The sequence below is a fragment of the Urocitellus parryii genome, chromosome 7 (genome assembly GCF_045843805.1).
Source record: "Urocitellus parryii isolate mUroPar1 chromosome 7, mUroPar1.hap1, whole genome shotgun sequence".
NCBI lineage: Eukaryota > Metazoa > Chordata > Mammalia > Rodentia > Sciuridae > Urocitellus > Urocitellus parryii.
The window spans coordinates 119172249-119197538 of NC_135537.1; the positions used below are offsets into that span (position 1 = coordinate 119172249).

General features: G+C 44.9%; 3 protein-coding genes across 3 annotated transcripts in view; 1 reads left to right on the forward strand and 2 right to left on the reverse strand.

The window, feature by feature from the left end:
- Top3a (DNA topoisomerase III alpha) overlaps positions 1-13580 on the reverse strand; it is a 29453-nt gene extending 15873 nt beyond the window's left edge. Inside the window, exons 1-11 of the mRNA XM_026408714.2 lie at positions 13199-13580; positions 11060-11119; positions 9801-9874; positions 9193-9268; positions 8259-8367; positions 6490-6633; positions 6206-6376; positions 5348-5448; positions 3644-3718; positions 2263-2345; positions 1573-1780 (exon numbers count right to left, since the gene is read on the reverse strand). Of these exons, the coding sequence (XP_026264499.1) occupies positions 1573-1780; positions 2263-2345; positions 3644-3718; positions 5348-5448; positions 6206-6376; positions 6490-6633; positions 8259-8367; positions 9193-9268; positions 9801-9874; positions 11060-11119; positions 13199-13378 (1281 nt within the window). The 5' untranslated portion in view covers positions 13379-13580. The remainder of the gene's footprint in view (positions 1-1572; positions 1781-2262; positions 2346-3643; positions 3719-5347; positions 5449-6205; positions 6377-6489; positions 6634-8258; positions 8368-9192; positions 9269-9800; positions 9875-11059; positions 11120-13198) is intronic.
- A 328-nt stretch (positions 13581-13908) lies between these two features.
- On the forward strand, positions 13909-19346 carry Smcr8 (SMCR8-C9orf72 complex subunit). The gene is made up of 2 exons (XM_026408725.2): positions 13909-16727; positions 18888-19346. Exons 1-2 carry the CDS (start codon positions 14368-14370, stop codon positions 19339-19341), a joined length of 2814 nt encoding a protein of 937 aa, XP_026264510.2. The 5' UTR covers positions 13909-14367; the 3' UTR covers positions 19342-19346.
- A 24-nt stretch (positions 19347-19370) lies between these two features.
- Shmt1 (serine hydroxymethyltransferase 1) overlaps positions 19371-25290 on the reverse strand; it is a 33312-nt gene continuing 27392 nt past the window's right edge. Inside the window, exons 11-12 of the mRNA XM_026408726.2 lie at positions 25164-25274; positions 19371-24822 (exon numbers count right to left, since the gene is read on the reverse strand). Of these exons, the coding sequence (XP_026264511.1) occupies positions 24650-24822; positions 25164-25274 (284 nt within the window). The 3' untranslated portion in view covers positions 19371-24649. The remainder of the gene's footprint in view (positions 24823-25163; positions 25275-25290) is intronic.

Genomic DNA, 25290 nt, shown 5'->3' on the forward strand with positions numbered 1-25290 from the left:
CGGTGTGTGCCACCATGTCCAGCTTATATATTACACTTTAAATACTGTAGCATATGAGGAATGCTCATAATATAGTACTGAAATTTTTAAAAAATATTTTTGTAGTAGATGGACACAATACCTTTAATTTTATTATTTTTATGTGGTGCTGAGGATCAAATCCAGTGCCTCACGTGTGCTAGGCAAGCACTCTACCAACTGAGCTACAACCCCAGCCCCTAAGAAGTTTTTATAAAGCTATATGAGATTATACTTTTATTATTATATTATATATATGTATTGAAAAATCAGGTTCTGAGTAGAGGGCAGGATTATAGATAATTCTTTTTTTCTTTCTTATCTTCTGTGTTTGCTAAAGTGTCTAAAATAAACATGTGGTACTTTTATTTTGTGGTGCTAGGGATTATACTCAGGGCTTTGCAAAGGTACTTTTTAAATTGGAAAGAATATGCATTATTAAAAAAAGAACAGGTAGGGGTTGGGGTTGTGGCTTAGTGGTAGAGCACTCGTCCAGCATGTGTGAGGCCCTGGGCTTGATCCTCAGCACCACATATAAATAAATAAATAAATAAAATAAAGGTACTGTTCAACTACAACTAAAAAATAAATATTAAAAGAAAGAGGGACTGGGGTTGTGGCTCAGTGGTAGCGTGCTTGCTTAGCATGCATGAGGCACTGGGCTCGATCTTTAGCACCACATAAAAATAAAGACAATAAAGTCCATCAACAACTAAAAATATATTTAAAAAAAAAGAAAGAAAGAAAGAAAGAAAGAAAAAAGACCAGCCAGGTATGGTGGTGCACATGTATATACTAGCAACTCAGGAGGCTGAGGCATGGGGATTATAAGTTCAAGACCAGACTGGGTAGCTTAGCAAGACCCTGTCTCAAAATATAAAATTAAAAGGAGAGGGGAGGACCTCAGCAGCAGAGCATTTGCCTGGTAGGCATGAGGTCCTGGTTTCAACCCCCAGTACGGCCAAAACAAAGAATGAAAAAATACAAAGTTTACTTAGTGGCAGATGCCAAATAATCCTTCATAGTTGTTGCCTGCATAGTGATTACTCCCCAGCTGAGGAAATGACTGAATCCCTGAATGGCTGAGCAGAGAGAGGTTGAGTGTGAAATGTTGGAGAGACTGCAGTAAGCAGTGGTAGGAAAGGTTCTGAAAGGCTGTGGAAACAGGTCCAGTCTTGGAAGATGGTTAAGGCTTTTTCTAGGTAATAAGGGACCAGCAAGGTCAGGAGACTAGTAGGGGTATGGAGGCTATGCCAGGGCATGGGGAAAGGTAGGTTGCCATATATGCGTCCATATGAGGGACTAGTGAAAAAGCAACAGAGCTGATGGAGAATGGAGCCTACCATAGGGGGGCCAGTGGGGTGGGGGGTGGTCTTTTGTGAAAGCCAGGAACAAGACTGTGTCTAACACTGCCTTCTCTTTTTTGAAATGAAATAGATAGTTCAACATCACTTATTTTCCAAAGTCAGAGCCTGGAGAACAAATTTGAATCATACTTTGATCCTCAGCACCTGTCTCTGAGTTTCAGTAGGTTGCACACTCAGGGAAACAAACCTGCAAGTTGCTAGTGTACTTGGTGGGATGGATGGGAGGGTGAGCTTGATCAGACTTGTTTCCATTGCGTGGGGTGGGGCCACCCCGCTCGAGAATGCTCTGGGCAAAGGCCCCCCAGTGTGGATCTGGGGTCTGCTGTTCCACCAGTGCCATCAAGTTTAGGTCTTTGGGGAAAATATTTGTTTCTGTTCGGGGATAGCTGATGTACCTAAAAGAAAAGTAAACAAATGAAAAAGAAATTACTAAACTCTTCAATGGTCTGTAACAACTCCAAGTCCCAGAACACACCTGCAATCACTGATCTAATACAGCCAGTTCAACTGGAGAGCACTTAGGTGACCTATGCTGAACAAAGGTCAGAGGTGGGATCCCCATTCAGGGTGGAAAAGCAGTAATCTTTCTTGCTGAATCATTTTGAGAAGCCAAAGGAGACTCGAAAGGGACAACATAAGGCAGGATAAAGGCCCAAGACTCTGCAACAGCCTTATGGCCTGGGGGACTTCACTGGCCTCTTAGGGCTGGTCAGTCTGACCAAAACAAAAAGGGATTTCAATTTATTTTTTGGTTCTTATATTAAAATGCTTTTTCTGTCAGAGTGATATCTAAACAGTATGTTATAAGCTATATTTCTAAAATATTCCATGTTGATAAAGATGCACCAAATTCTATTGTCAAATATAGAATATTTACCCTTGAGTGTAGAGCTTTTCAGCAATCCTCATGGTTTCCTTAGCATTTATTTTCAACTTGCGAGAAGCCAGCTTCTCCAGCTCCTGTTAAGAGGATCAATAGGCACGTTAAGGTATATGTGTGTCAGGAACTGCCATGACTGCATGTTTCATCTTTAGGCAGGTCTGGCTCCTGCAACTCCAGCTATTGCCATCACGCTGAGAGAGAAAGACTGTGCCCAAAGAAGATTTCTGAGACTTCCAGGCAGATCCCAGGTAGTAGTTCTCTGATGTGTGATAATGAGACTTTCCAGGGGAGGTAGAAGATTCAAAGGCCTAACCACCAGGAAATGTGATAAAAGTAGGCTGTGATAGAGGCTGAAATCTGCATTTTTAACCAACAGTCTAACAAACTGTTGCTAATGTATAGCAGTCTGAGAATCATACTTTGGAAACTACAATTTGAGGGGCTGGGGATGTGGCTCAAGCGGTAGCGCACTCGCCTGGCATGCGTGCAGCCCGGGTTCGATCCTCAGCACCACATACAAAGATGTTGTGTCCGCCGAAAACTTAAAAATAAATATTAAAAAATTCTCTCTCTCTCTCTCTCTCTCTCTTAAAAAAAAAAAAACTTTCTCTCTTAAAAAAAAAAAAAAAAAAAAAAGAAAGAAACTACCATTTGAGTCCCAGGAAATTGTCCTGGAGGATAAAAAGCATCCTTTAATGCCTCCTTGGGAATAACCAGCTGTTCTTTTCCCTATGTGATACCCTGACAATGCTGCTGCTAAGTCAAAGCACATATAAACAGCCAGGAATAAAACACATACTGAGTATAGCTCAGTGGTAGAGTGCTTGCCTAGCAAATGCTTGTCTTGTGTGGAAAAATAAACAAAACCCCCAAACAAGCTACCCCATTATAACGCTATAAAAATATACACATAAAGAATAAGAAGAGCAAGGTATGGTGGGGCACACCTGTAATCCCAGTGGCTCTGGAGGTTGAGGCAGGAGGATCACAAGTTCAAAGCCAGCCTCAGCAATTCAGTGAGGCCCTATCTCAAAATAAAAAATAAAAAGTGGCTGGGTATGTGGCTCAGTGTTTTATCACCCCTGGTTCAATCCCTAGTGCTAAAAACCACCACAACAAGAGAAGACATCAAAATTATGTCACTGACTACATAAGGATGGCAAGAGTATGGGTCATTTGTCATTTTCTTTCTGTTTCTCCAAACTCATATAATGGAGTTATACTGTATTTATTAACTTTAAAAACAAAAAGCCCAGGTGAAGAAAGCCCATGTCTTCCCCAAGTGATCTTCCTTCCACTGCCCATGCAGAATCTCAGTCCCAACAATATAAAATGACTGTTCTCCAGTGCCTGGAATAGTCTGTCTGTAACATACCACAGTGTCCAATGCTTGAGGCCTCCACTTGCTCTTTGGCTTAGACCTGATCTCCACCACAGTTGCCAGGGGATCCTAGAAAGCCAGGAGAACAAAGACCATATTAACCTAGAGGTGTGTCACCTGCAGCCTATTTGTGACAGCCCCTTCCTACCATTCCAGATCATGGTGACTGCCAGCAGAGGGCTCAGCCACAGCTTAAGAGACACCTCCATTTAATGTCAATCATATTTGACAGTGTGGTGGACACCATCATCCACTTCCTACTCAAACCAAGATTCTGAACAGCAATTTTATAAGCCTTAAGGTGCCTACTTCAAAGATGACAAAATACCAGTCTATTCATCTCCCAAGTTCAGTTTTATACCTACCTATGCACAATATTACTTTTTTAAAAAAAATTCAGGATAATATAGAATTAGAAATAGGAAAACCAGACAATAGAAGCAATAAAATGAAAAACCAAATTCACATTTCCAACAGAATATAAAATATAAGGAACTCAGCTGAAGTGATTTGCTAATGAAGATATTTATATATCACAACCCAAGTTTCTTCCTCCCAATAGACTGGGGACAGCTGCTCTTTTTAAGGGGCTCAAAGTATACCACATGTCAAGTATTTCTGCACAACATTTTATGAAGGTGCAACAGACATACTGGGATCCAATCTAATGGCTAGTGCTCTGCCATTCAATAAATATAGTGTGTCCATGAGCAACTCACTTCAATTTCTCTAGCTTCCTTCTCTGTAAAACTGGGATCACATAACTATTTTCACAATATTATTAGGATTGAGCAAAATAACATTTAATGAAGTGGTACATTCAAGTGCTTAATAGTTATCATTCCCTTTATCAAAGTATTAATAAACCTGCCAGAAGCATACCACAAATTATTAAACATAGATATATCTGCATTTCACTTAGGCATCACTGTGTGCAGGCTGTGGGTTAAACTGTGCAAAAAGGTGCTGACCTATGGGAAGTGACATCGAATAGTGGACAATACTTCTGAGGAGCAGGAATGTGAAACTGGGGTCTCAGTTCTATCATGACTGACATGGGACATGAGTTGGTTGTGATACTTTGCAAGTGCTCCTTTTCTTATGAGATACATTTTTCCTGTTCAAATGTCACTTCTTAGAGAGGCCTTTCAAGATCATTTCATCTAGAATAGTCCCTGCCAACCATATGTGTCAGGGAGGGATTTTAGTTGTATACATCTCAAAATTTCTAATTTTTTTTTTTTTTTTTTTGGTACTGGGAATTGAACTCAAGGGCACTCAACCACTGAGCCACATCCCCAGCACTATTTTTTTTTTTTTGTATTTTATTTAGAAACAGGGTCTCACTGAGTTGCTTAGCGCCTTGCTTTTGCTAAGGTTGGCTTTAAACCTGCAATCCTCTTGTCTCAGCTTCCCGAGCGGCTAGGATTACAGGCATGTACTATGGTGCCCGGCCCTCAAAATTTCTAATTTTATCTAAAAGTTCTGCAGATATTCCCCTTGTACATTTTTAGTGCTATTTCCTGGGGTTCTGGTCTTGCTGGCTTCCAAAAAGTGATGATGCCCGGAGATGCGAACTTAAAGCCAATACAATTCAGGGGAAGAATGGAACAGGTTCACTGCTGCCAACAGGAGGGTATGGTTGAGGAAGTGTGCAGAATGTTTCTTAGATCATTAAACTCTCATGGGACTCCTTACCTCCATACATAATTGATAGAGGACAAGACAAGCTGTGTGATTAAACAGACGATGTCTTTTCCAGTTGAATTCTACGGTACCATCTTTGTGATCATGAGTTACTATTTGGAAGATAAATAGAAAGGCTGTCTCAGAGAAAGCATGGTGATATGACAGACAGAAAAAGGTTTATCACAGTACCAATCAAAGGAAGATAAAATAGGGAAGAGTTCTGCAATTCACAATAGCTAAACTGTGGAACCACCCTAGATGCCCTTCAATAGATGAATGGATTAAAAATGTGGCATTTATAAAATGGCATTTGCAGGTAAATGGATGGAGTTAGAGAAGATAATGCTAACTGAAGTTAGCCAATCTCCAAAAAAACAAACGCTGAATGTTTCTCTAAGGAGGCTGACTCATAGTGGAGTAGGGAGGGGGAGCATGGGAAGAACAGATGAACTCTAGATAGGGCAGAGGAGTGGGAGGGCAAGGGAGGGGCCAAGGGGTTAGAAATGATGGTGGAATGTGATGGATATTGTTATCCAAAGTACATGTATGAAGACATGAATTGATGTGAATATTCATTGTATATAGCCAGAGATATAAAAAATTATGCTCTATATGTGTAATAAGAATTGTAATGCATTCTGCTGTCATATATTAATAAAAAATTAACTAAAAAATAAAATAAAATAAATAAGGAAGAGTTCTGGATAACTAAGGAAACCAGTGGATTCTGAATACTGAAATGGGGCAAGGTGAAGGGCAGCAAGGCTTAAAAAACAAACCCTCCCACTTAATTAATGTTATTAGCACTTTCTTGTTATCCCTGGGCTTGTAGGTTTCATACTATAAACAATAACTGCCCAACTTTACCTTTAATCCTGTGGAAGATTTCTGGCACAAAAGCCTGAATGGCTTTGAACCTTTCTACCACGAACCCCAGTGTCGGGAACTGGCAGCTGCCATAGCTAATGAGCTGCTCTGCCAGCACCTCAGGAAAAATCTTCTGAAGCCGCAGGGTCTGGAATCTAGTGAAGGCAGCTCCTGGACAGTGAGAGCAGATGGGATGAAAGAGGAAGTGATGGATGATGAGATAATTTTGGATCTATGACCCAATACTAGTGTGCCTCAACATGGAAGAGTCCATGGCTCCTCACCGATCCTTAGGTCCAGCTCCTGCCTCACATCCACAGCATCACTGATTCTTTGATCAGGCTCAGTCAGGTTTTCACAGGCTGTCCTGACAGCACGTGGCGTGATCTCAGAAAAACGGGCTCTCAACACTTGTAGACCAGGCTTCACTGCACAACACAAGGGTCACCAAGGTCAAAATCAAATTACACTGCACTCATTGCAAAGGGCTCACTTTTCCTAAACCACTTTCTTGAAAGGCAAACCTGTTCAAGAAGTTGTAAGGAGTCCACTTCATATATTAGTTTATATTAGTAAGAGGGAATTCAAAGTCAAAGAGGGAAACATGCTAGGTAGGTGTGGTTGGGCAGGCCTATCACCCCAGTGACTTCGGAGGCTGAGGCAGGAGGATTGGGAGTTCAAAGTCAGCCTCAGCAACTTAGCAAGACCCTGTCCCAAAGGGTTGGGGATGTGGTTCAGTGGTTAAATGCACCTGGGTTCAATCCCTGCCCCCTCCCCAACAGAAAAGGGAAAAACATCATTATAACCTGTAACTGGAGTACTGCCAGAAAAAAGAGCACGGTCAATTTTAACTAAAATTCTCTAGGTGGGGCTTTTAAGACTTTACTTTTACTTGCTCTTTAGGTCTGTAGAGAAAAGAAAAACACTGTCAATCAAAGGGTCCTGTGGGGGGAATTTCAAGTCCCTTCAGAAAAGAACATAGGAAATATACTTTGTCCCTTGAAAGTTAATGTATTTAAATTTCCAGAAGCCACCAGAGCTTTTTTTTTTTTTTTTTTGGTATTGGGGATTGAACCCAGGGGCCCTTAACCACTAAGCCACATCCCCAGCCCTTTTTTATATTTTATTTAGAGACAGGGTCTTGCTGGATTCATAAATGCCTCACTAATCTGATGAGGCTGGCTTTGAACTAGTGATCTTCAGCCTCCCAAGTTACCGGGATTATAGGTGTGTGCCACTCCATCAGAGCTTTTGACACAAAATCACTTAGGGAAAGTAGCAACCTCAACCTCTGAGCCACAAAATGAGAATGAGTTGCTCAACACTTCCTCTAAGTGGAAATATTAACTCTGTTACAGCCATTCAAAACATGCCAACATTCACCCATTCATTCATTCATATGCTGGGGATGGAATACCATACAGTAGGCAAGTGCTCTACCATTGAGCCACATTCCAATCCAACAATGAATACTCAGGCTTTGTACAAAGAATATGGGAGATTACAAAAGCAGAATGTTTTTAGGATTTCTTTGTATTTTACTTATGGTAAATGCATTCTTTGGCACAAATTCAATATACAATTTTAAGAAATACAAGCCTGTAATCCTAGAACCTTAGAGGCTGAGGCAGGAGGTTCGTGAGTTAAAAGCCAGCCTCAGCAAAAGTGAGGTACTAAGCAGCTCAGTGAGATCCTGTCTCTAAATAAAATACAATAGGGCTAGGGATGTGGCTCAGTGGTCAAGTACCCCTGAGTTCAATCCCCGGTATACACACACACACACACACACACACACACACACAAAAGGAATACAATACACTATTTGCTGACTCATTCTTACAGCAGTCCTAGGAAGCATGTCAGAGTGCCCTGACACTGCATATGACGAAGCTGAAGATTCAGTGACTTGCTCAAGGAATACAGCTGGTGTAATTCCCATTGCTTTGGGAGGAGAAAATATATGCAAAAGAATATGGCCCACTTGTATGGAGATATAGAAGAATTCTCTATTTGGGAGTCCCCCAGCAGAGAACCTCAATAGCAGCAGACTTACCAGCCTTGCACACATGGATAATCTCAAATCCAATGTTTTCACCTTCTCTGTCACAGTCAGTCCAGATCACTAAGGCCTGACACTGCCGCGTTTCTCGTTCTAGAGTTTTCTAAAGTTAACAGGGGGAAAGAGCAGTAAGAGCAGAATCTAGAGCAATTACTTGATACTTCTACACTAAAGAGAACTGACTGAGGATCAGTGCTGTTCTTGGGAGTGTGCCACCCTTTATGAGTGGTCACAGAAAACTGCTCATACCAAAGCTACTGATGGTGTTCACCAGTACTATCCTCCAGACTCATAAATGAGTTTCTAGAAAACCAAGGGTTTAGTTGAACTTCACCAAATACAATAATACCTACAACTTAGCTCTAATGCACACTTCTACCTCTAGTGGTTCTAATTATATGCTGATTAAGAAAAATTAACTTGATTTTCATCTAAGGTTTCTCAGTTAGTGGTGAACTAGCCCTGAACTGACAATCACTGCTAAATTACTTATACTTTGTAGCCTCTTTAGTCCCTAGGGCTGGGACAAACACTGGAATTAATAATTCAACAATACTTACTCTAAACACCTAATATTCATAAAAAGCTTACTTCATCCTTTGGGTGCTTAGTTAAAAAGGCTTCATTTATACAATGGGTAGAAATAAATAACTTTTTAAATCATGATATGGAGTTTGGAGCAAAACCTTACATCCAAATTCAAATGCATTAAGATTACAGAAATGGGGGCTGGAGTTGTGGTACAGTGCTTGCCTAGCATGTGTGAGGCCCTGGGCTCTATTCTCACACTGCATATAAATAAATAAAATAAAGGTCCATCAACAACTAAAAAAATAAATAAATAACATAAAAAAATACAGAAATGACTGTACAATCCACTCGTGGTAGTTTCAACTTTTTTTGCCACATGTCTTCTAAAAGTCCCTACCTTGATGTCTATAAAATTCTCTGGGCAGTACTTTTCAATTTCAGCTTCAAAGAGGACTAGGGGATTGCAGCTCTGCCTGGAAAACAAACAAAAGCACAAGGAGTCTTACCTCAGCACTAATGGTAGAGTCCTTTACTCTCATAAGAATGTACCACTCCAATGGGCTCACTGGTGGACCCCCAAAATGGCTCAGAGAAGCATGGCATGGTGGTGTGTACTATAATTATAGCTACTTGGGAGGCTAAGGTAAGAGAATCACTTGAGCCCAAGAGTTTGAGACCATTTTGGGAAACACAGAAGACTCCAACTTAAGGTGGGGGGGGAAGGCCTCGAGTTAAAAGCAAAGCTGTATCTCTGCACAGACCACTGTTCACTCTCCCACAAAGATGAGCTGATAAGATATTTTGGAACCCTTTCATGCATATGTGCAACAGGATAAATGCAGTCCAATGACTGCATGAGAGGGTCTGTTTTGGGGGAACACCTAAGAGTGGTTATTTATTCTAAAAATTATTTATTCTAAAAATTCCTGTTTTTTTTTTTTTTTTTTTTTTTTTTACAATTTACAGTAATAATCAGAAAGTACTTCCCCTAGAAATTATACTGACCATTTTCGAAACTGCATCTGGAAATCATGAGCCAGTAAATGCCCAGAAACCGAAGTCATCACCATGGTAACACTCTGAATGATAACAAAATTCAAATCAATCTTTTTGTACTTACATTTTGCCATACAGTTCAAATCAAAAGAAGGAACTTCTATTAAAGAAAACACAAACAAAACAAAAGCAAAAATAAAAAAAAACCACATTGACTGGCAGGGTTGGGGGTGTAGCTCAGAGGTAGAGGGCTTGCCTAGCATGAACAAGGCCCTGGGTTCAATCCCCAGCATTGCAAACAAAACAAACAAAACAAAGCCCCCAAATCCCAAACTAAAAAACAGTTGACTGGAAAGAAACAAACATATACAATAACTCTTCAAATCAAAAACCATAGTAAGATAATCACCACTCTAATTCTAGTATCATAACACCTTTTGTATCATTTAAAGTTTTGTTACTCAGTGGCAGGGTGCTTGCTTAATATGCATGAGGCCCTGGGTTCAATCCTTAGTACTACATATACACAAACAAAAAAACAAAAACTCCTCGTTTATTAGTTTCTTATAAAACAGATAAGAAGGGACCATTAAAGCAACTTCTTTATAAGTTATAAAATTATCACCTTTAACCAGGAACCCTTAGGTAACAAAATTTAATTCTTTTTTTTTGGTGGTACTGGGGATTGAACCCAGGACTCTGAACACTGAGCTACATCTCCAGCCCTGTTTTTCATTCTGTTTTGAGACAGGGTTTCACTGAACTACCCAGGCTGCCCTTCAATTTGCAATCCTTCCATCTCAGCCTCCTGAGTAGCTGGGATTACAAGTATGCACTACCACACCCTTAAAAGAAACACACAGACACACACACACACACACACACAGACACACACACATATGATGTAGTAGTAGGGATTGAACCCAGGGGCACTCTACCACTAAACTACATCCCTACTTCATTTTTTATTTTGAAATAGGGTCTTGCTAAACTGCTAAGGCTAGCCTCATACTTGTAATCCTCCCACCTCAGTCTCCCAAGTAGCTAGGATTATAGGCATGTGCCACTGCATTCAGCTAAAAAAATTATTCTTAAGACGGTGACATATTTTACATATGGTGAGGCTAATTCTTCTTCACTGATTAAAAATAAACAATTAGGGAGGATGTATAGTATAGCCATGGCTGAAAACCCAAAGAATATACACCAAAATGGCACATGGACTTGAAACACACCTCAGCTTTATGACAAAAATATTTAGCACCTACCTGTCCATAGAGATGATAGTCAAATTCATAGATCTTGTTGAATTTAGAAAGTCCTTCTCTCTATAAAAACAAAAAATAAGTAAAAACTATAAACCGCATTAAAAAACAAATGATCATAAGCATAAGGATCAAGCAAAACTCAAATAAGTGGGTGTAGTGGTACATGCTTGTAATCCCAGTGGCTTGGAAGGTTGGGGTAGGAGGATAGTGAGTTCAAAAAGCCTACCTCAGCAAAAATGAGGCGTTAAGCAAGTCAGTGAGACCCTGTCTCTAAATAAAATATAAAATAGGGCTGCAGATATGGCTTAATTGTTGAGTGCCCCTGAGTTCAATTCCTGGTACTCCCCTAAAATAAACAAATTTTAAAAAAGCAACAATATTTCCTGTTGATTAAAAACTAGGCTAAATTACCCCCCGCCCCCCAGGACTGAACTCAGGACTTCAAGTGCACTCTGCCACTAAGCTAAATCCCCAACCCCTGGGCTAAATTACTAAGAGCTTTTTTTTTTTTTTTTTTTGAGACAGGGTATTGCTATCCTGAGTTGCTGGGATTATAGATGTGTGCCACTGTGTTAGGCTAGAATCCATAGAATTTTTATTCTGGAAAGTAAGCTTGAGGTCAGCTAATATAACATCTTCTCATAGATGAGAAAGGACTTGTCCAAGGTCACATGACAAATTAATGGCTTTAAGTGCTCTCATTCAGACAAAGTCTCTTAAACATTTTTTTATTCTTCCCTCCCCTAATATCTTTGTGATTTCAAGATCATAACAGTGCACCAATAAACTAGTGACCACAACCAAGTCATTCACATTTCTGAATCTCAAAACAATTTTTCTTAGTTGTCAATGGATCTTTATTTATTTTATGTGGTGCTGAGGATCGAACCCAGTGCCTCACACATGCTAGGCAAGGACTCTACCGCTGAGCCACAACCCCCAGCCCCTCAATTTACTCTTTTTTTTCCAATTTATTCTTGAATAAAGTTATTTCTTTATTTCCCCTGGCTCTGAAACTCAATGACACCACAAGCTGCAACCAAAATCCAACCTATGAAGCACCTCTGCTGCTGCAAGTGTGGATAAGCAAGACCCTCTCTGAGTAGTTCCCACCTTCCCAACTGGCATTCAAAGTTCTTCTACCAGCACTGAACAGAAGAGAAAGGTCATCTGAGGACTGGGAAATGTAACCTCTTTTGTGAAGTCTTTCCCAGACATTCTCTCTACTATTCCTTTCTTTGCTTCATCTCTAGTAGATTCCAGTAGTCTTTTTTTTTTTTTTTTTTTTTTTGAAGTGTTGGGGAATAAACCCAGAACTTTGAGCATGTTAGGCTAGTGGACTACCACTGAGCCCTATTCCTAGCCCCCAGCAGTCTGTTTTCCATCTGTCCTATAATACATCCTTAACAATAGTAGGCAGGTCCTATTAATTTATTCCTAAAACAGAGCCTGCTCCATGGTCAGTGTGCACTGAATAACACAATTCCTGCCTTTGAGGGACTTAAATTTTGATAGAGGAGTTTATGATTTGGCCATGTTTCTTGGTGCAGTTGTATGGCTTTGAAATAGCAAAGATGTTGAAGGATGAAGGAACAAATGGCCTTCATCTGTAGGAGTAGGAACAAGGTTGACTTCACTTCTAATCCCCAAATCTTACAGTGCAGCCCCATCAAGGTGCGATTAGAGAAGGAAAAAAAATCAAAGGGACTGCAGAAGTTGTGGCAGAGGAAGACTGGGGAGCCATCAGCCAAGACTTGAATTTCAAAAGTTAAGGTGTATGATTAGGGGTTTCCAACTGCACTGAACTTCGGGATCTGAAGGGAAAATTATTAAAATACAGATTTCCCTAGAACCACTCCGGATCCTGTGTCCCAGGAGTTTCGGAGAATTGGTCAAGTTTGGGAAAGCTGTTGTGGGCACAGATCAAAGGTTTTCGAGCAAATGCGGGGCTCACCCTAACTGCATTTAAAACCGCACATCGGTCGGAGGAGAACCTGGGGCTTGGGAGGGCAGACAAGCGGCCTCGGCAGTGGTCTGAGCGGGGAGAAGTCGCCTTCCTCTCGGTTATGAACGCCCACTCCGCGGTCCGCTAGGTGGGCTTCCCTCCCGGGGCCGAGCCTACTCAGAGCGCTCTCTTACCCGCCTCATGCGACCGTTGGACAGCAGGTCCGCGATACCCTTGGCCGCGTCATTTTTCTCGGCCACACAGAGGACTTTCCGCACGCCTCGGAAGGCAACTTCCATGGCGGAGCGGGACAAGTCACGGCATGTAGACTGTCGCAGCCAACGGAACACGTATCGGGTGACTGGGAAGATCATCCCTAGGCCCCGCGCCCGCAGTCGATCCCACTCCGCGGTTGCCCGAGCATGTCGGGGAAGCCGGTACCGCCCACCGCAAGGGAACTAGAATCTCTAGGCGCCGACCGCGCTTTCGACCAGTCAACTCGCAGGCCTTCGGAAAGCTGTCAAAGGGCTTTCTCCCGGCCGCTGCCTCCTCTACAACGATCCCCGCACCTCAGGGTCCTACTTCCGCCCGCCTTTCTGGAGTGCTTCCGCCAGGCGCGCGTCCTACAGCGGTCACGAACTACAACTCCCAGACTGCCTTGCACTCGCGCTCAAGCTTTTTTCCGCCCCCCTCTCTGGGTCCCCACACTGCCCCACTTTCCCTTTGTTCAGGACAGTGGTTGGTAATAGGACTCATCGTTGGGAGAGGCTGCCCGCTGGATAGTCCCGTCCAAAGTGCTCGGTCTCTAACGAGCTTTTTCTCTCTAGCTCAGACGTCGGCACTGGCGCTTCCGGGTCACGCAATACCGATGACCGCGAGTCATGTGATACCAAGATGGCGGCACCGCGATAGCTGGCTCCCGGTTGTGGCGTCCAAGAAGCCGCGACGGTTTCTGCCCTCTGGCCGTGGGGGCGGCAACCTTGGCTGACTCCTGCGGCGGCCCGTAGCCCGTGTTGGGTACCCGATCCGGGGCTGGGGCTGTTGCTGTCGCAGCGTGTTCGGGGGAGTGCTGGTGACCTCGCTCCAGGTGCCTTGGCTGGCCGCGCTGGCCGGAGGAAGAGGCGAGCAAGCAGCCTCCTTGATCACTTGGGCCTTTGATGTTCATGAGGACTTGGAGGGCTCTGGAGGAGCTACCTCTCTGAGGGAGTTGCGGAAGTTCCAGCCATCGCGTGTGTGAGGCAGCCTAGGACCCCTGGGGGCTCAAAGGAGGCAGCAAGGACCGCGCTTCCCTGGCTTCGTCGCCTTGATTAACCCTGCATTGCTTCCCACTTCCTCTCAATGTTCTCTCCATTTATCAGGAAATATGATCAGCGCCCCTGACGTGGTGGCCTTCACCAAAGAAGACGAATACGAGGAAGAGCCTTATAATGAGCCGGCCCTGCCGGAGGAGTATTCAGTGCCACTCTTCCCTTTCGCCAGCCAGGGGGCCAACCCGTGGTCAAAACTGTCCGGGGCCAAGTTCTCCAGGGATTTCATCCTTATTTCCGAGTTCTCTGAGCAGGTGGGACCCCAACCCTTGTTGACCATCCCTAATGACACCAAAGTTTTTGGCACTTTTGATCTCAATTACTTTTCCTTGCGGATCATGTCTGTGGATTATCAGGCTTCCTTCGTGGGCCATCCTCCAGGTTCTGCCTACCCTAAGCTAAACTTTGTGGAGGACTCCAAGGTGGTGTTGGGAGACTCCAAGGAAGGAGCCTTTGCGTATGTGCACCACCTTACTCTGTATGACCTGGAGGCCCGTGGCTTTGTGAGGCCTTTTTGCATGGCTTATATCTCGGCAGACCAGCATAAAATCATGCAGCAGTTCCAGGAGCTTTCAGCTGAATTTTCCAAAGCATCGGAATGCTTAAAGACGGGTAACAGGAAGGCATTTGCTGGAGAACTTGAAAAAAAACTGAAAGACTTGGATTACACTAGGACAGTGCTGCACACAGAAACAGAGATCCAGAAGAAAGCCAATGACAAAGGCTTTTATTCATCTCAGGCCATTGAGAAAGCCAATGAACTGGCCAGTGTGGAGAAGTCCATCATTGAACATCAAGACCTGCTGAAGCAGATCCGCTCATACCCTCATAGGAAGGTGAAGGGGTCTGATTTGTCTTCTGGTGAGATACAACACTCCCAGGATCAGGCCAACCAGGCATCTGCTACCTCTAATCCTGATGAGTCTGCTGACACAGACCTTTATGCCTGCCGACCAGCTTACATCCCCAAACTCATCAAGGCAAAGTCCACTAAGTGTTTTGATAAGAAGTTGAAGACCTTGGAGGAACTCTGTGACACTGAGTATTTTACCCAGACCCTGGCCCAGCTCAGCCACATCGAGCACATGTTCAGAGGAGACCTGTGCTACCTCCTGACTAGTCAGATTGATAGAGCACTTCTAAAACAGCAGCACATAACAAACTTCCTCTTTGAAGACTTTGTAGAGGTTGATGACAGGGTGGTGGAGAAACAAGAGAGTGTACCTTCTCAGCCCAGACAAGACAAGCTGCTTTCCAGACCTTTGGAAGAACGCCCAATTCCTAAAGTGTTAATTAGTGTTGGTTCTTACAAGTCCAGTGTGGAGTCTGTGTTGATAAAGATGGAACAGGAACTTGGAGATGAGGAATACAAAGAAGTAGAGGTGACAGAGCCAAGCAGTTTTGACCCCCAGGAAAACCTAGACTACCTGGATATGGATATGAAAGGGAGTATCAGCAGTGGTGAAAGCATTGAGGTTTTGGGCACGGAGAAGTCCACCTGTGTGCTGTCTAAATCTGACAGCCAGGGCAGCCTCACGGTACCATTGAGCCCCCAGGTGGTCCGGAGCAAAGCAGTTAGCCACAGGACCATCAGTGAGGACAGTATTGAAGTTCTGAGCACCTGTCCTTCTGAAGCCCTCATCCCTGATGACTTTAAGGCCAGCTACCCAAGTGCCATTAATGAAGAAGAATCCTATGCAGATAATGAGGGGGCCATCCATTTCCAAGCAAGCATCAGTTCACCAGAGCTGGGTGAGGCTGGAGAGGGCAGCTTGGAAAATACCCCATCCCAAATAGATTCTTCTTGCTGTATTGGGAAAGAGAGTGATGGTCAGCTGGTGCCACTCCCCACTCCAGCCCATACTTTCTCTGATGAGGATGGTGTGGTGAGCATCCCCCCACAGCGCTACCGGCAAAAGGATGAAGGATTCCATGTGGACTTTGCTGTGGAAAACACCAACCCTTCTTCCCAAGACAACAGTTGTGAAACATTCCCAGCTTATGAGCTGGACCCAAGCTATCTGCTGGCTAGCCGGGATGTCAGTAAGACCAGCCTGGACAACTATTCAGATACCACCAGCTATGTAAGCAGTGTGGCCTCTACCAGCTCGGACAGGACTCCCTCTTTTGCTCATCCGGTTGGCCCATCTTCTGAGAGGCATAAAAAGCGGGCTGGCCAGAACGCCTTAAAATTCATCCGCCAGTACCCTTTTGCCCACCCAGCCATCTACTCCCTGCTCAGTGGGAGGACACTAGTGGTCCTTGGGGAAGACGAGACTATAGTCAGGAAGCTTGTGACGGCACTATCTATCTTTGTCCCCAACTACGGCCGCTATGCCAAACCTGTGAAGCACTGGGTCTCCTCCCCTTTGCACATTATGGATTTTCAGAAGTGGAAACTTATTGGCCTGCAGAGGTAATTGGCTCCAGGTGGTGGGGAAAGGCCCTGGTCAGTTTGAGATAAGGCAGGTTGATGTCATGGACAGAACCAGGAAACTTGGTTTCTAGACAGGGCCCAACACCAACTGATAGTGTTGCTTTGGCAAGTCATTATTCTCTGACTTCTGTTTCCTTTCCTCTTGGGTTGGGGGAGGGGTCATACTTCCTAAGTGGTTGCCAAACCATCTGCCCCCCTGCTGTGTCAGAATTATTTGGGAAGATTTTTTAAAATCACGGATTCCTAGGCTTTATCCTAAAGATTCTTGGTCTGCAGTAAGAACACGGACTTTACATGGGTCACCACCTCCCGAGTCCCCTTTTTATTTGCCCCAGGAGTAGAAGTTATGGACCTCACTCCGACCCTTGTTGCATTAGACTATTGGGGTGGTGATGGTGGTGTTATAGCAAGTGCCACTTCTTGACTTAAATCACTTGTGGAGAATCCACTCCAGGCTGTGCCAGCAGGTTTTGGGGACAAGCTGAAGGTACCTGAGCAAGACAATGCTCTGGAAGAATTCATATTCAGGAGAGAAGACAGGTGACCAGAGCACTGGCATTCAGGGAGATAAATGGGATGTTCCCTGTGTTCTGAGAAGACCAAAGAAGCAACTTAGTGACACATAGGAAGTGAGGGGATGGTGCTTTGAGAAGGACCTGGGTCTTTGGCTTGAGTGAACAGGAGGGTGGGTTGGCTACTCATTGGGTCAGGAAGACCAAGTAAGAGACCAGGCATGGCTCTGAATGAGCCATTCTAGGGCCTCCCAGGGAAACCATCCAGTCCCTGAAAAGAAAGCCCTTCCTGGATGGCTTTTGGTTGCTGATACTTATGGAATGATGGGTCAGTATCCCCCCACACCCCTCCTTCTGTTCTCCAATTCACTCTTCTCATCCCAACTTTTAACTTGTCAGAGGTAGAGAATCTAAAAGACACAGTAGGGGAAGCTCATAGTTCATCAATCTGTCAACACATGATGACTCATCTGGATCAGGGTGGCCCAGAATGGTGAAAGGCTGGAGTGCCTCGTGGAGGGGTTCTGAGGGCCAGGCTGGCCAAGTTCGAAAGGTTGGCAGTGATATGTGAGTGATGGGGTGAGGGTGACAGGCAAGGTTGCTGGCCTGTAGGCAGTATATTTGCCCCCTGGAGGGGAAGAGGGAGTCTCAAATCTGAATTCTGGGGCCATCCTATACTGGCCCATTCATTTTGGGGTCACTCCTCCATTCTAAGAAAAATAAGAGGGTTGGATCACTGAATGGTCATTTGCCAAATATTTATGAGGACAACTAAATGCCAGATTCTGCCTAGTGCCAGGATTACAAGGTGAGCCACTCCTTCCCTCCTGTAGTACACATCACGTTCCTCACTATGATGTGAGGGATGACACCAAATCAGTACAGTCTTAGATCTCTAGGATGCAGTGCTTGTGCATTCCTGACTGATGTGAGGGATGAGACCAAATCAGTACAGTCTTAGATCTCTAGGATAGCAATGCTCCTTGTGAAGTGGGGAGGTGAGTAAACAGCAGTTGCCACGTTGGTTAGTGCTGGGCTCAGAGTCGCAATGATGATGACAGAAGCACTGACTGTGGGCTAGTCACCATACTAACATGGCTCATTTTGTCACTGCAGTGACCCAACAAGGAATATAACAGTAGGAACTGTTATCTCTACCTCATAGAGAAGCGTTCAGGGTAAGGATCCTGGTCCCAGAGTCACAGAAGCAGAGGAACATAGAGCAGCTCAGGGAGGGAAGAATATGATTTAAATAGGCATGAGTCAAACCCAAGCAGAGAGAAGGGCATTGTAAGCAAGGCAAACAGGAAGGGTATTTTTGAAGCCCCACAAAAGGCTTGGCCTGCTCTAGGAAAGTCCCTTCAGGTAAGTACTAGAAGAGGATTCAGAAGCCATCAGGAATCAGACTTCACAGGGCCTTATAAACAAGCCAAGGTATTTGAACTTGGTTATGAGGGTAGTGAGGACCCCTTTGAAGAGCCTGATGATCAGATTTGCTTTCCAGGAGACAGTGTATGCTGGCTGGGTGGGAATTATCCTGGAGACAGCAAGCCCCACAATCATAGCATCTGCCCCTCCATCTTCCTAATCCCCCCCCTTTCTCCTTACCTTGACTTGTTTGTTTCAGAGTGGCCTCCCCTGGCAGTGCGGGCACCCTCCATGCCCTGAGCCGCTATAGCCGCTACACAAGCATCCTGGATCTGGACAACAAAACCCTGCGCTGCCCCCTGTACAGGGGCACTCTGGTGCCCCGCTTGGCAGACCATCGCACTCAGATCAAGCGGGGCAGCACTTATTATCTGCACGTCCAGAGCATGCTCACCCAGCTGTGCTCCAAGGCCTTTCTCTACACCTTCTGCCACCACCTGCACCTGCCTGCCCATGACAAGGAGACGGAGGAGCTGGTTGCCAGCCGCCAGGTGAGCTTCCTGAGGCTGAACCTGGGCCTGGTGAATGAAGATGTCAGGGTGGTCCAGTACCTGGCTGAGCTGCTAAAGCTGCACTATATGCAGGAGTCTCCTGGGTCCAGTCACCCCATGCTCAGGTTTGACTATGTCCCCAGCTTTTTGTATAAAATCTGAAGTTGGTCCCAGCCACTGTGACCAAGACCTGTGACTCAGGGTATGGGAAGGGGAGGGATTGGCGTGACCGGATGGTTGCCCAAGCTGGACTGTTGAGCCCTCTGGTGGTGTCAGTGAAGGAAACGGAGGTGGCAGTTGTGGTTCCCATGTGGCTCTGGGCAGTTTGTGAGATGGGCTGGGTAGAGGTGGGAACCTGGCTCTGAAGGCACACGGAAGATCAGTGACAGGTGTTCACAGCTCCCTGGTCAGTGGTGCCCAGATAGGGGTGTCCTTGGCTTTCAGAGGGTCAGTGGCTCAGTTGGGGAGAGAAGACCCTAGGTTCCTTGATGGGAAGAGGTGTAAACACTGGCTATTCATCATTACTGGACTCTGGGATGGCAAAATTGGCTAGAAAGCATCTTGCTAACTGATGATTTGGTGGAAAACTGAACAAGAGAACATCTACTGCCTCATTGAGACCCTTGCTGTGGCCCTCTGTTTGGCCTCTTGGAGCCCATCATCCCAGAGAAGACCCATAAATGAAGAAGATTGGAGGGAGAAAGCTCTGGCTAGCCAGGGAATGGAAATGCCCCAGAGGACATGAGCAGCCCCTTGGTTTTGCCCTCACTTCTGCCAGGGAAGAAAACGCCTGTAAATGGTCCCTAGAGATCACTCCTCATGGTCATCACTAGGCCCAGATGTGAAGCAGGAACCAGAAGACCACAGCCAGCATGAGGATTGTCCTGGGAGCTACAGATGAAATAGGCCATAGGGCCATGAGGCCATGACCACTGTGCAAGAGACGAGTTGCCCGCAGCTCTCCTGGGCCTCCCACTGGCTCTTCCCAGCCAGAGTACAGGAATACTGTCTCCCTTAGGAAGCTCTGCAGACAGGCTGAGACTTGGTAGAGGTACACTCCAGTAGCCACCCACGGCAAGCCTTTGCAACCACTTTACTACCTCTCATGGGGTTTTCTGGACTGGGTCACACCAGGGTTCTGTTCAGCTGGATAGTGTGGGTGGTCATCCTGGCCAGCTGGAATTGAAATGGGAGGGTCTTCCTGGACCAGCGCCCATGTGGCTCTCCTTATAGACCTATCTTTTGGAAAGCTGCGTGCATCTGTCCCCACAGCTCACGATAATCCCCATGTGAGTCCCCCTTCAAGGAAGGCATTTGAGACTGGGAAGGAGATACCCTCTGGTTGCTGTCCCACTAATGGCAACCAGCACAGCCTCCCTAGGGCTTCTTCCTCCGCTGCCACTGGTGTGCAGACACAAGGGGTCTCATAACCTTGAAAATGTCACTTTTTTAAAAGTGTTTTCCTTAGAGGGGAAAACTCTGGGTATTGCTTCTTTTAAATTTTTTTCCATGAAAATTGCAGTAAACTGGACCTGAGTCAGCTCTGTGTGTGCATCTCTGGGGTCCTGGTTGCTCTGTCATCCTGTGCCACCATCAAGGTTTCTCATGGAGGGAGGTAGCTCTACTTCTTACTGAGGGGCAGAGACTGCTAGTGGAAGCTGAGTGACCAAAGTCTGTGTCACATCACTTTCCTTGTCTGTCATTGGCACAAAGATGTGGCCTGTTGACTCTGGCCACTCGCTTTCAGTCAAGGTCCCCATTCCTGACACAGGGTGTAATTTTGCTTCTGAGATTGTAACCAAAAACCTTTTGTGGCAGATGGTTCTGCCTGTATCCTGTTGATTCTCTTTGTCCTTGTGTTCAGCACATATGTTCACAGAAGTCACCAGGATGCCTTGGCAGCTTCTGCCTTGAACATCTGTTGACTTTCTTCTTGTGGGCTCCCTCGACCTGTTCTTGCTTCCCTGTCATGTTCCAGATATACTTTGATTTCTGAGTGGCTAAGTGCTATCTTCTCCTGCCTCCAAGGACACAACTTTGGTATTTTATCTTTAAGGGAGGGAAGGTCTGTGGAGTCCAAATGACCAGGTGGGAAACTATCACTGGTACCATTGCCATTGCTTTCCTATGTGTCACACCAGCACAGAAACTTCGTGACTAACACTGTGCTCTCTAGGGGAACTGATAAAGGCGGAAGATGAGCTTCAGGCAGATGCTGAACAGCCACACTTGGCTTTCTGGAAGCTAAAGCCATGCACTGAGAGGTCCTAAGTGGCAGTCCCTTTGGGGAGTATCTGCTTGGCACTCAGCAGAGAAGTAAAAGGCAAGAGACTGGTGGGGAGTTAGTGGAGCAAATGGCCCAGGGCAGCCACAGCCACAGAAATGGCAAAAAGGGACACCTCTCCTTTAAAGTGGTTCTTCATTATGGCTTCACTGACTAATGTTTGAACTCCCAGTTTATGTTTTGGTTAAAAATGAGCTTTTCCACATAGTGGTTTCAAAGGCTTATTTGATACAAAGTGTGCTTCCTTTTAGAAGGATCTTGAAAGTGGTGCTGACACTGAGTCATAGCTTGGGCAGAGGCATTTAATACCAATGCTCTGCCAATCTCTAGCCCCTCCACTTCAGAACAATCAACCTTCATGAAGTTTCCCATCTACACACCTCAAGGGTATGGGAAACCTTTGTAATAGGATCTCTTCAAGAGTTTTCATCTGAAGTATTCCTCATACAACATTAAAAAACAACACTTCCCCAAAAGGAGGTGACATTAGTGCCCCTTATTACTTTAATCCCAACTATTGCTTTGAGGGCTCTGGTACTGAAACTAGTTGTCTGAGGTTTGTTTCAACTGGACCTCTAACCCAATATTTCCCTCCTCACAATTTTTAAAGCAGTCCTGGTTAAGAACCACCTGATCAGACTGCCAGTTAATACACTACCGACTTTCAGAAGCTCCATTATAGAGATGAGCTCATAGTCTTCTACAGCAGATGATTATTTCCCTAGGAATCTTGCTACTTCAGTGAAACTTGTAACCTTGTAACTCTTCCATAATGTACAACAATGACTGAAATTACATTGTTCCTGAATTTGGAAATAGACTGATTATTTCAGACATATCTAACATATTTCAGATCAGTTGCTGGAGCAAACTATAGATTTCAGCCCCACACAATAACTCCCATTTCAATATCCTAGGAAAGCCAGTAGTAGATTCCACTCTAGTTCTCAGGGCTATTGCAGTTGAGCCATGTGGTGTGGAGGCAGAGAGCAACCTCCACTCCCTGGACATCTTGCATGCATACTGACTAGTGCTGAACACATACCCTACACCACAACCTGAACTATGCATGTGAGCCAGCGTCTTGTGCTGCCATATTGTACCTTCCCTGCACAGCTGGTAGTGCCAACTCGGCATATAGGGATGAGTCATTACATGTACAAGGCCAGTGGGGGAACTGACCCTCAGAGCAGGCAAGCAGGCCTCTCCTGGGCTCCTGTACTTTCTGCTTCCCTAGAGAGATCACATGTACTTTGGCTTGTGCTTTGAAGCAAACTGGCAGGCTCTGTCTTTGTCCTAGTACCATGATTGGAAGTGACAACTGGAATCTTTAGAAGACATTTAGCATTAATAGACTAAATAAAATGGAAAAGCATCAAATTTCTACTTCTGGTTGAAAAAGTGAAGTCAATCTCAGCTGATAAGGCAGGGCACACTAAGCTTTCCTGAGCCCCTCCTTTGACCTCTGAGCCTTATAAGGTTTATGAAAGCTTTGGGAAAGAGGTGGCAGGAGGGGATGGGGATGTTGGGATGGGGAATGAGCACTCAGCAGCATGTTAACCTCTGGGATGGAGCTCAGCTTCCAGGAGGAACTTCTCAGCTCCAAAATGGGGGTGTCACATAGGGTCTTAGGGGATGTCCAGTTATCTTCAGCTCCTAAATCAAAGGCAGAGGGATGGGGACTGATTTGTCACCTATACCCACGAAGAATACTGTAGTTGTCCCTACACATAGTGGAAGAAATACCAACAGACTATATCCTAGGCCACAAGGAGCATCATCTGCAAGACAGGACCCCAGGGAGCTGTATCCAGGCTGGAGCCACAGGTTGAATGGAGATAAATGCCATTTTTAAGATTGCAGCTAGAAGCATAATCTGTGATGAACTCTTGTTATTTTCTAAAAAGCTATTTTACTACTGCATGTTCCTGTGGTATCTGTGAATGTGTATCCCAACCCCACAAGCTGCAGTTGTCACAGTGGCTGGAGTTGGAGTAGGACTGATGCATTGACAGCATCTCACAGGTGTTTTACTGCACAAGAGTTTAACCAGAGTAAATGCCAAACAAATAGTATGAGGAGTAGACTTTTTAAGAAATTAATTTATTTGAGTTCAGATTATTTTTGAAATATAAAAATTGGTTGTATTTTTTAAAGCTGTAATTCTTGTAGACATTCTGTGGTTAAAATTTCGATTGTGCTTATTAAAATGGTCATCTATAGTTTGCATTTCAGCTACGTGAAAAATAAAGATTCTTTGGGAAGGTGACATTGAGTTCCTGATTATAGGAGGGAGTTGGTTTTCTTGGGTGGAGCAGGAAAGCCTCTGGCCCCTGGCTGACTCCCATACCAAGAAGGGACTGGGCCCTTCTCTGGATAGAAGGTGGAACAGATCGTTTGTACAACACTTATTTTTGATGCTGGGGATCTCTGGATAGAAGGTGGAACAGATCGTTTGTACAACACTTATTTTTGATGCTGGGGATCAAACACGGGGCTTCATGCATGCTAAGAACATGCTCTACAAGTGAGCTATACCCCCAGCCCTTTTACAACAGATTTTGAGGTGCTGACAGCAAATGCTCCCACTGTACTGGGTACCTTGTATATACTTGTCTAACTTGTAATTTAAAATACACAGCAGAAGCTTCAGAATTGCCCTCTCCAGTTGTAATGGTCACAATTCAGTGCTCCTTTGGCAACAATCCCATTGGGCAACAAAACAGGAAGAGTGGGCAGCATTTATAAGCTGTGAACTGGGGTATTTCTTAACCTGTCACAGCAAGTCAGGGGAGAGCCCAGCAACTTAGAGAACGCAGAGGAAAATACTGGAATCTTTCTAATAGCTTTCTCCTATACTGCTGTCTAAATGATTAAGGCTAAAGGGCTATACAGTATTTCTTTTTCTAGAATTAAATACAACTGTTGAAAATCGGAGGTTCAAATTTAAATTATTTAAGAACCTAAGAATTACTAACAATCAGACTTAAATAAATTTCAATTTGTGAAAACAAGAAAAGTCCAAAAGAAATGCCCTCAAAAGGGCAGAGAGGGGTCCCTTGTGGGGCACCTCCATCATCTCTCGAGGGACTGGATCCTCAGGCGACTCCCTGGGCAGTGCTCCTGCCTGCCCTTCTGGTGTGCGGTGGTGGCGCCAGGTCAAGTGCATGGAGTAGGATGACAACTTCAGAAATCAGGCAGGCCAGGCAGAGGGAAGAGAGAAGCAAAGCTCTCCACTTCCTCCCGGAGGGCCTGCACAGCCTTCTGGTGCTTCTCATCCCCTACCAGCTTCTCCTTGAACTCCTTCAGAGAGGCCTTCGAGCCCAGGTTGCTCTGAATCTGCAGAGTCAGCTCTATCCCTGGGCCATAAGACATAGTGACTCACTTGTGGGCCCATCCCACCCTAGCCACCCCAAAAGGAAGGACAGTTGGAAGTCCAAAGCTCACTGCCGCAATGTCCCCAAGCTGGGAGTGACCAAACTTTATAGGTATTAATGTTCCCCTCAGAGGTGAGTCTTGTGTGTGACATCCCTGAGCAGCATACATTTCCAGACCTCTCAAATAAGATGTGGTAGAATGATTTTGCTGCCCCCTGACCCCCAACTTGGCCTTGACATAGACATCGTGAATAGCGGGGTCTCAGCAGTTAGAAACTTCACATATAGGAGAATGTGGCAGACATGCCAAATCTTTCTCTTACCTCTGTGGATAAAGTGCGCTACTTTTTGAAAGTCTTTTTCCAAGAGTCCTCGGGATGTCAGTGCTGGGGTTCCGAAGCGCAATCCGCTAGGCCGCAGTGCACTTTTGTCACCTACAAGATAAACAGG